The sequence below is a fragment of the Mirounga angustirostris genome, unplaced genomic scaffold (assembly GCF_029215605.1).
Source record: "Mirounga angustirostris isolate CCGP_5_RB_7025 unplaced genomic scaffold, mMirAng1.0.hap1 SCAF_5, whole genome shotgun sequence".
NCBI lineage: Eukaryota > Metazoa > Chordata > Mammalia > Carnivora > Phocidae > Mirounga > Mirounga angustirostris.
In genome coordinates, this window is record NW_026991713.1 from 67,433,110 (window position 1) to 67,444,301 (window position 11,192).

An 11,192-nucleotide genomic window follows, 5' to 3' on the forward strand; every position below is an offset into this window, starting at 1 on the left:
GCTCAGTAGGGCTGGTCTGCATCCCACTGGTACGGATTAAAAAAAGCCAAAAAACAAAACTCCAGAGTTGGTGTGGAGAAAATGTGCAGGTTTGGGAGGTTGCAGGGGACTCCTGGTTGAGTCAGAACTTGAAGTAGGTGTTAAAAGAGAAAAGATGGCTAGGTTTGATCTGACAGTGCTGAGATAGTGTGAACGTCTTTGATAGTACATATCATTTTCTTAAAAATAGATTATTGGAACGAGAAGGCAGCATGCATATTAGAGAACATTTTTATGAGGGGATGACCATAATCTGTCCATTCCAAGAAAACAAACTATTTTCCTATTTTGTATGTTACCTTCCTGTTCGTACTCACAGGTGCATAGTTTCACAAAGTTGATTGTATTGTTTTTAAAATTCAAGTGCCTTGAGGAATGAATACTTTTTATGTTATCAAATTTGGTAAACATCTCAGAAGTAATTTCATATTTTCTTATTTGCATATACATCTAATTACACAACACATGGTATTTATTATGGTAAATTCAAACAAAGGGGAAATTGGTAAAATTAAAAATGAAAATTCATCTCCTCCCCTTCCAACCCAACTCCTTAGTTATTACTGTCATTTATAAGTGGCTCTTGTTTGAATTTATTTGAGGTACCACATATTATCTTTAATGTAAATGTATATGTGTGTTGTATATGCACAAACACAGAGTAACACGAGCACTTGCACGATGCCTACCGTGTGTCCTTACATTTGATGTCATTTATCCTCACAATGACGCTATGAGGTAGCTAGCTACTTTGATTATTCCTATTTTATAAATAAGGACCTAGAATTGAGACCCAGAATTGTGTATGTACGTTTTTAAATAAAAACAGGATCATATTCTACATATATCTTGACTTTTTAAAGGAGAGTACAAATCACCTGTATAACCAACACACAGATCAAGCAGAAGAACCTTATCACTAGGCCAGTAGCCCCCTGCATATTCCCTCCTGGTTACCGCCTCCTCCTTCCAAGACTACCCACTATCCTGACTTCTAACAGCATAGATTAGTTTTGCCTATTTTTGTAGTTTATATAAATAGAATCATAAAGTACAAATTCTTTGGTATATATGACTTCTTTTCCTTAACATTATGTCTGTGAAATGCATTCATGAGGTTGCATGCAGCAGTCACTCTTTTGAGCTCATTGCTCATTGTAGTATTCCATTACACTGTATACAACGGTTTATCCATTCTAGTGGTGGGTGTTTGGATTGCTCTCAGTTTTTGGCTATTATTCATATTATTTGTAGCAATTATTTCAGCTGTCATCAAAATATTTGGAATATTATGTTTAGTAACATTTTCCTGTTACAACCATTGCAAACTCTTCAGGTTTGAGTTTTTTTTTTTTTTTTACTATGGTAAAATAGATGTGACATAAAATTTACCATTTAAACCTTTTTTTTAAAAAAGATTTATTTATTTATTTTGAGAGAGCGAGAATGAGAGAGAGAGAGAGTACATGAGTGGGGGAGGGTCAGAGGGAGAAGCAGGCTCCTCGCTGAGCAGGGAGCCAGATGCAGGACTCGATCCCGGGACTCTGGGATCATGACCTGAGCTGAAGGCAGTCGCTTAACCAACTGAGCCACCCAGGCGCCCCCATTTAAACCTTTTTTAAGGGTACAATTTAGAGGCGGTAAGTACATTCACATTGTTGAGCAACCATGGCTACCATCCATCTCCAGAACTTTTTTATCTTGTAAAACTGAAACTCTGTATCCATTAAACAGTGACTCCCCATTCCCTACTCCCCCCAGCCCCTGGCAACCACCACCTTCTGTCTCTATGATTTGACTGTTCTAGGTACCTCAAATGAGTGGAATCACTTGTATTGGCCTTCTGTGATTGGTTTATTTCACTTAGCATAGTATCTTCAAGGTTCATCCATATTGTATCATGTGTCAGAATTTCCTTCCTTTTTAATGCTGAATAATAGTCCATTGTATGTATATACCGTATTTGTTTATGCATTCACCCATCAATGGGCACTTTGGTTGCTTCTACCTTTTGTGAGTAATGCTATGAACATGGATATACAAATATCTCTTCAAGTCTCTGCTTTTAATTCTTTTAGGTAGTTTGTGGCTTTTTCATATGTTTGTGGTGTCTTTACACAGAAATTTCTCGTTTTTATGTTGGCAGCTCTGTTTTTTCTTTTGTGGTTTTAGTGTTTTATGTCAATGCTTTAAAAAAAATCTAAGACTGTAATGACAATCTCTCATAGTTTTTTTCTAGAACTTTTATAGTTTTGTTTTTGTGTTTAGCTGTTTCCATTTGGAATTTGTTTTTGTATTTGTTGAAAGGTAGAACTTTTAATTTACAGTTTTCCCCAAATATGTACATTTGTTTCAATACTGTTGATTGTGAAGAAACTTTCTTCATGATTTTTTTTTTCATTGAGATATCACTCAAAAAATTCAAGGTCTACAGAAAAACTAAGGAAAGAAGAAAATAATGAATGTGATGAGAAGGGCAAGAATCACCAATGGGCACAAATAAAATGTCTTAGTGAAAACCCACTAGAAATACTTGGCAGGCTTTCTAGGAGTAAATGCCCACTGCAAATAATAAATGAGTTCATGACTAGAACCAAATGCTCTGGTGTGTACACATTAGTGCTGTTTTCTTATGAAAAGCCTTAACCACAGAATTATAACTGAGATGGCAGTCTTTTGGATTCACTTGCCTGGGGTCAGGTTCTTTGCAGCCATTTTGAAATTGCCAGTCAGGTTGAAAGAATGAAGGAATTGTTTTGCCATTCTGGAAAGATCATCTCAGATAGAAATTTTTCCTTCATTGGGAGAAACATTGGTTGGTAACACTTTAATAATTATTTTTTAAGGTAAAAACTTCCTAGTTTTTTGTTTTAAAAATAGAAACCCACTAAATTGTTCAAGCAAAGATGCAGTATAATGCTCAGGAAAACAATGTGATTGACTTTTAAAATATCAGGAAACCAGGTGTGAAGTTTTCTGATCAGGCACGGTTGACTATGCAGTAGATAAAGGGGGGAGTTAATAGTAAAGACAGACTCTGGTGGGGTGGGGCAGAAGTATGGCTCAAATTAGAAACCACCATCATAAGCACTTTGGGGTTAATAATGATTGATTGTTATTGAGCCTAATTATTCAAGTTTGGTAAATCCTAGGAGTAATTAAACTTGGAAACTGAAGCCTGGAATTTATCAAAGCATTATAAAATGCATTCCTAATTTAGTTTTCCAGAAGTTCCTAATGAAATCTGAATGTTACAAGAGCCTGCGCCCTGGAGTGGGACAGTCATGGGTTCTGTTCTAAGTGCTTCCATTTTACTAGCTGAGTGACCTTGAACTGGTTTTTCACTCTGAACCTCAATTTTCATACATGTGAAATGAGGACTTGTTGCTGTCATTGTGAGGATCAAGTTATGTAATCCAACAGCCTGCACGGCCTGACACCTCGCACAAAGTAAACACTATTACTAGCTGATAGCCTTTCCTTTGTGTGAATAATTTAGCATGGACTAAGTGATGTTTTAAACTGTTGAGTGTTAAATCAGTTTTGAAAGATGTCAGACTTGCAGGCTGTAACCCGCTTATCGCAGTCATTTTGTTTCATCAGTGCGGAGATATTATACTAAAGCAGTTGTTCAGATATTTTTGAAGGAGCCCAGTGGAAAGCCATAAGGACTTTGCTAGGCTGGCTCTCACAATAAGGTATTTCGTAGAAGGCATTACAGTTTACAATGCTGAAGTGAAGTAACATGGAGTAAGTGATCATTTTGTCCAATTATTTTGTCAATAGGTGAAAATTTGGTTTCAGAACAGAAGAATGAAGTGGCGGAATTCCAAAGAGAAGGAAGTGCTTTCCAACAGGTGTGTCCAGGAAGTAGGCCTTCAAGAGGATCCCCTCTCAAGGTCTGCTCTGGGGCTCCCTTCTCCGTGTCCCTCACTCTGGGAAGTCTCCCAGCAGCACTCGAGTCCAAGATGGAGGGAGAATTCGCCAGAACCTTCAGAAAGACTCATCCAACAGAGTTCAGGGGCAGCGGTCCCAGAAGCAAAGTCACAGCAGGGTGCCTTGTATTTGTGTTCGGAAGATGCTGGAGACAAGGGTGTACTTACTGGGGCTGTCTGAATGGAAGCCTTCCTCTACGTTAATTTAAAGGATGCTTAACTAATAACATTTGGACTCTAAAACCAGCTAGCTTGTGCCTCATCAGTGCCTAAAAAGTAATACCTTTGGAGTGATGCATGAACTAATGCTTTAGGAAACCCTCTCAATTGCTCTCTTGTTTGGCTCCCAGACTCAGGCTTAATTTGTAAGTGGAGTAGAATCTCCCAGAAAGTACGAAGGAACTGAAAAGAATGAGAGTTATAGTTGGCTCAGTCCCTGCTCTGAGTATGTGTGTATATATGTGTGTGTCTCTACGTGTGTATATATATATAAATACTCATTGAAATACATTAGTAGGAATTAGTTCCTCTTTAAATATTGCACCAAGCAAATTCATTTCCTTTTATATTAGGAAAAACCAACTATTGACCGAATGTTATTAATTTTCTGAAAATAATGTAAAATTTGGATTTTGGTCCAACGTGTTTTTAAAAAATTCCTATTTTCTGATTTCTTTCAGTCTCCAGCTATAAATGAACTTAACAACTCAGCTCAGCTACCCTAATCGAATGAGCCACTGTTAGATACATACCCTGAAAGTCTATATTTAAAAGTAATCCAACAAGAAAACTAGAAGAATTTCTGAATGAAACTATTAGGACCCTTAATTTTCCAAGTGTCTGGACTTCATCAGGACATCATTGAGGGAGGTACCCGTTTAACTAATGATTATCTTTTGATCTCTTCTCTGTAAGGATGGGCCTTAATCAAGGTTTGCAAAATGAAATGCCTTTAAGGGCCTGTCAGTAAATAACGGGCATGGCCCACCTAAAAATATTTGAGTTTAATAATTTTAAAAGTATTGTGTTGGGCAAATGAAACATCTCTGCCAAGCAGTTTATGACCTCCGGCCAAGACTTAAAGAAGTGTCACAGTTCCTAAAATGTTCCCAACTGGACTTCAAAACACAATACTGATGGAACTGGTAGTGGATTTCTGTTTGCACTTCTAGTTATAGACTCAATTTTCCACTTAGGTGGTATACACTATATATGTTAGGTTATTTTTATGTATTAACAAGCACCACACAGATGTTTTGTGTGTTTTGTTGTTCCTGAAATAGTAGTGATATAAAATTGCATTTCTGGTAACGATTTGCTTAATCTAGAAATTTTTATTCCGGGTCCAAGAAAAAATTATGTTTCACTTTGAAGGAAATGAGGCAGAAAAAGGAAATAATGTGGTTTTGAACTAGGTTATTATTAATCTGTGGACAAGAAACATTATTAGAAGTTCATGGTGTGGAATTTTGTTAGACAGCTGCGTAAAGAGAGTGGCTTCTAATTTGCTTACATTCCTAGTTATAGCCTTTGAGGCTTTAGCGTTTAAAGAAGGTAATATCTCAGAAGACAACAGTTTTAGTCAGCATCAGGTAATGATTTTGTCTGAACATGATTTGAATTGGGGTATGCTAGCCTGTGTCTTGATCACGAGATGTTTTACTTAAAAGTCCTCTCGGAAAAAGCTTGTCTCAGTGTCTGTGGGAAAGAGGAGCAGGGATCTGCTGACAACAATTTAAAATTTAAAACCTATCTTAAAATGATTTATAGTATTGGGTTTTTTTTTCTTGGTAGAATGTTAACCTCACCTACATTTATTGGGTCTTTTCTATGCACCAGAGACTGTGCTAAGCCTTTAGGGTGAGTTAATTCATGGCAGTCCTCATGACAGTAGCCCTAGGAGGTAGGCACTGTTACTGTCAGGATTCTGTTACTCAGACGAGGGCGAAAGGCCCTTGTTAGGGTGGTGGCCTAAGGTCATGAGGTTAATAAATGGGATTTGGACCCTGGCCATCAAGTTTCAAATCTTGAAATCATACCAACCATATGGGGGTGCATACCGCTGTAGAATGTATTCACCAGCTATGGGATGCATTGTAAGACATACGTTTTGGGGATTGCGGTAAGATTTATTAAAGAAATTCAGAAGCATATTGTACTTTATGATCTCTTACTTGGGGAATGGTTTTCTTTCTAGTGTTCTCTTCTCTATTAACTTTGAAGTTTAGGGAAAGTAAAGAATTGCAAAATCCTTCAACTATGAAGCCTCTATAGAAAATAGTCCCATAGGAGTGTTTAAGTGAAATGAAACTATTTTTTTTTATCACTCACTGCCAAAAATTTTGAAGTGCTTATCTATGGTTAATGTTTCTTGAGAATAACCTGAAGATCAAACAAGAGCAACCTGCTTCATGGCCACCTGATAAGCCAGGTTTTAGATGTGGGCTAATTGGTGCTTAAATGATCTAACCCCAGACTTTCACACCAAGCTCTGAGACTCAGCAGAGGCTTTTCTCTCTGTAAGGTTGGCCTGATAGTCAAATATACAAATAAATATTTTAATTGGTTTCACTCTGGAATGCCTTAAGGCTTAGGAAAAGTATACTTTAGATGAATATATTAGGGATACATAGGAAACACACACAAATGCATACACTTGGTGCACATACATAAGCCTGTTGTGCCTTCCCTTTGCCTTCTTTGCTTGAATTACTTGAGAGAACTGCTGAGCTTGATATTCTAATTGACAAGGGTCTCCCTTCTGTCTTAATTTGTACTCTGCCAACTCTCTCTCTGCCTCCCTTCACCTAAAATACATACACATGTATTTTCCTCTGTTCTCTAGATGCAGATTCCTTTTCTCCATGTAGTCACATATTAGTGTATTTCTTGTCTGCTTTCCAGGCAAATTGAGCTCTAGTAAGCACCGGAACCAGAGAAGCCTGGAGGCGAAGGTATTTTTAAAATTTTTAGAAGATATTGTCATGTGGATTTTTAGGCAGATGAGAAGAAAAAATGGTTAGTGCCATCCTCTAGCTTTTACAAAGATAAATATTTTATAAAGCTAAATATAAAGGGTTGGAAGTGTATAGCAGGGTAGGCCTGATCACTGGGTCAGGAGACAGTGAAAGCCATGATCACTGATGTTGAAAAGGCAGTTCTATTTTCTTAGTGATGCCGTGGGTTGAATGGGGAACCCAGTTGCTTAGTCCAGTGGTTCTCAGACTTTAAAAATCCATACATACGAACCTGCCATACCTTCCAACCAGTTTTGGGTATGTGCTCAGATTTGTGCATATACTTTATACATTCTCTTCAGCCACACCTCCCACTCCACCCTCTGAGAATCATTACACATGTTTTTCTCTTTTCAAATATAAAGTCATAATTAAATCTGCTCATTCAAGCCACCCATGTCCTTTCTGGCCCCTTTCATTCTGCATTCTGATGCATTTTTTTTTTAAAGCTACACACTCGCCAACGTGTTCCGTGACCTACCCCCTGATGCCCAGTGATTTCTTCAAGCTCTGCTGGCCTTTAGTACGGAAGGCTCATTCCACTGTGTTGATAAGCCTGTTAGACCCTGCCTCTGCAGTCATCTGAAATCTACAAAAGTACTTTTTCTTTCTGGATTTCAACACTTATTGGGTACTCAGTGTGAGGCACTGTCCTAGGCTCTGTGTAAACAAATGTGAGGGAGAACGTGGTCCTTGCCCTCAAGAAACTTAGAATTAGTCTTTTTGCCAAACAACTTTTGATATATTCTATGCTGTCGGTAACCTGACCCAGTAAATTTGAAGCAAAAAATAATCTTCTAACATCCTCCAGAACCCCCATCTCTCCATGTGAGGTTGGGGGGAGTGATACGAAGTTGATTAAGTGCTCCACTATTCAGAAAAATACAAGCTACCTGGCATCGTTGGTTTTCTCTCTCTCCTCCAGTCAGGCCACGTTGGTCCCAAGAGGAGTCAGAGCCCGAGGGAAGAATTCATTATTCTTTTGTTCATAGTGCATCCGACCCTCTACTTTGGTCTTTCTACTTTCTCAGCCTCAGATCAACCTGTACCCATGGTGGGTGGGAACAGTGAAGGAAAAGCAAATAACACAAGTGAGGTGGGAAATCAGGATAAGTATTCTCGAATATATAAGGAAGTTTTGCAGAATTAATTTATATCCTTTATCAACCATCTCTGAAATAAGCAACTACCTTAAGAATGTTGGACTAGCCCCACAAAGATGGTTCTTATCTTCCAGCTATTATTTTGGTTCTGTTACATTGTTATTTTTGGTTGTAAAAGTTATACATACTCATTATGAAGAAACACATTTGAAAATATAGCTAACAAAAATACGTGTGTAATTCCATTATTTGGAGACAGCCAACTTAGCTCTTTTGTGAAAAATTTTCACTTTGAATGTATGTATATATAAAGGTGTGTATGACTAAACAAATTTGGATCATAGTATGTATCCAGTTTATCCTGCTTTTTTTAACTCAACTTTTTACAGAGTACATTTCCCCATGCCATTAAATAAATGCTGAAACTATTTATGATGGCTATATAATTTTCCATTGCTAACTCTTTCACTTCTTGAGGTGGACCAGGGAATGGGGCTGGGGGATGGCAGGTCATGGAAAGAATAATCATGGAGCTCCTGTACTAAATGGAGAACTTCTTCCAAAAAGCCACCATGAAGTTTATCAAAACATATCCATCCAGTCAAGGTCCAAGGGAGTATACACACTTGGATTTCAATACCTTGCCAGCAGCAAACATACTAATATAGGGCAGAATTTTTAACTGTGCTTTACAGTCACACTGATACCTCATTTTAGCTATGTTTTATCGCCCACGATGTGGGTAGAAGTCAAGCAAACTATTGGGTGTCCGGCGTCTGTCACCATTTGAAGGCTGAGATGAGATGATAAGGCTGTTCTCCCTAGTTAGTCCAGAATTCCCCAGTTCCCACAACTCTATGGACATTCTCTCAAAGTTGCATGAGTAACAGAAATTATGAGGAAAACCTTTTGGGATCAGAACATTCTGAGGTTAAAAGGTAGCCTTCAGTGTTATTTAAACCCAAAGCAGAATCATCAAGTGTTTGATGTTAACCAAAATTAAAAAAAATCAGGTACATCAATTTGAATAAAATAAAGTGATATAATTAAGTCATAATGTATAGTTAATTCTATTATGATGAATTTCCATTGTAGTTTCCTAGAGCAGCCATAATAGACTACCACAAACCGTATGGCTTAAGACAACAGAAATCTATTCTCTCACAGTTGTGGAGGCCAAAAATCCATAATCAAGATGCTGGCAGGGCCATGGTCCCTCAGAAGATTTTAGGAAGCTGCCCTTTCCAGCTTCTAGTGGCTCTAGGGAGGTCTTTAGGTTGGGCTGTGTGACTCCAACCTCTACCTCTGGCTCATATGGTCTTCTCTCCTGTGTCTGTGTCACAAATTTTTCTCTGCCTTTCTCTTATAATGACCCCTCTAATTGGTTTTAGAGCTGACTCCAAGTCCAGGATAATCATATCTTAAGATCCTTAACTTCATTGCATCTGTAAAGACCCCTTTTCAAATAAGGTCACATTCACAGGTTCTAGGAGTTAGGACATAGACATACCTTTTTGCGAACCACTATTCAACCCACCACGACTGTATTCTACAATATTACAGAAAAAGATCTAGAAAAACAAAAAGACTTATACTCCCTTGGCATTCCCTGTAATGGAATTTGACTTATATTGCTTTGACTTAAGGTTTTGTACCAATTAAGTGATACACTACTTACAAGAGTATTTGGGGCAGGAAAATTTTTGCGAAAGTTGCCTCCATTTTGGATTTCTTTCTACACTACAATTTAAGAAAATGCAGCCCTAATTTTTTAAAGCCCTTGCATGGATTCCATATGTTGACCATTTAATCCGAGGTGTTTCCTTCCTTATTATACAAATGTGGTGCACATCAAAAAATTGGCATTGTTTAATTTATGACTCACACGTGAACCATTGTTTTTTGTGATGTCGTTATTTTAAGTGATTCATAAACTAAACAATGCCAATATTTTGGACACATACCATATTTGTATAATGAGGAAACACCTTCTTGTATTAAATGGTCAACATCTGGGATCCATGTGGGAATTTCTTTGAAATTTTAAATAAAGACAAATTAGCATGGCATACATTTTCTCAGAGATGCAGCTAGCTGTAATCAAAAGACAGAATGACTTGGTACTATATTGTGGTTAAGAAAACAGGAATGTTGTTGACAGAAACATCCAATAATGTTTTTACAGCACTATTTTGATGATGGGGTAAATGGAGTTGTGGAGTGAAACACAATATGGGCAGTGTTGAGTCAGGGATCAAAAATCAACTCAAGTGTACTCTCTTAGTAGGATTGTAAGTTATTAAAAACTTTCTGGAGGGCAATTTGGTAACACAAACAAGTTGTTAAATGAGCATACCCTTTGACTAGACAATGCCACTTACTAGAATTTATCTTAATGAAATAGAAATGTGCAAACAATTTTATATAGAAAGGTACTCATCAAAATATATTTGACTTTTTTCTTTTAAAGCAGTTTCAGGCTCACAGAAAAATTGAGCAGAAGGTACAGAGATTTCCCATATGTCCCCCCTCTTCACAGCCTCCCCACTATCAACATTTCACACCAGAGTGGTACATTTGTACAACTGAAGGACTTACATTGACACATCATTATCGCCTGACGTCCATAGCTTACATTAGAATTCACTCTTGGTATTACACATTCTAGGGGTTTTGACAAATATATAATGACATGTATCTACCATTATAGTATCACATAAAGTAGTTTCACTGTCCGAAAAGCCCCATCATAATATATTTTTATATTTTAATAGGGAATTGGTTAAATCAATTTTAGCAAATTTATATAATGAAATCCTATGCAGCCATTGAAATTGATATTATAGAAAAAAAAGATGATTTATAAAAATGGCCAGGATTCATTGTTAAGGGAAAAGCAGACTACCAAACAGTATGTTAATAGCCTAATTGTGTGTGTGTATGTGTGTGTGTCTGTGTGTATGTGTGTGCACATACAGGTTTAGAGACAAGGCTATACAAACATATGAACTGTAGCTGTCTCTGGGTAGTGGGGTTAAAGATGATGTTGATTTTTTTTTCCTTGTTCTTCTTTTTCCAAATAATTGACTCTAAATCAT

At 37.3% G+C, this 11,192-nt stretch overlaps 1 protein-coding gene across 1 annotated transcript in view; it reads left to right on the forward strand.

The window, feature by feature from the left end:
* DBX2 (developing brain homeobox 2) overlaps positions 1–6,258 on the forward strand; it is a 32,025-nt gene extending 25,767 nt beyond the window's left edge. The window contains exon 4 of the mRNA XM_045868520.2: positions 3,826–6,258. Coding sequence (XP_045724476.1) covers positions 3,826–4,155 — 330 coding nt within the window. The 3' untranslated portion in view covers positions 4,156–6,258. The remainder of the gene's footprint in view (positions 1–3,825) is intronic.
* The last annotated feature ends 4,934 nt before the right edge of the window (positions 6,259–11,192 follow it).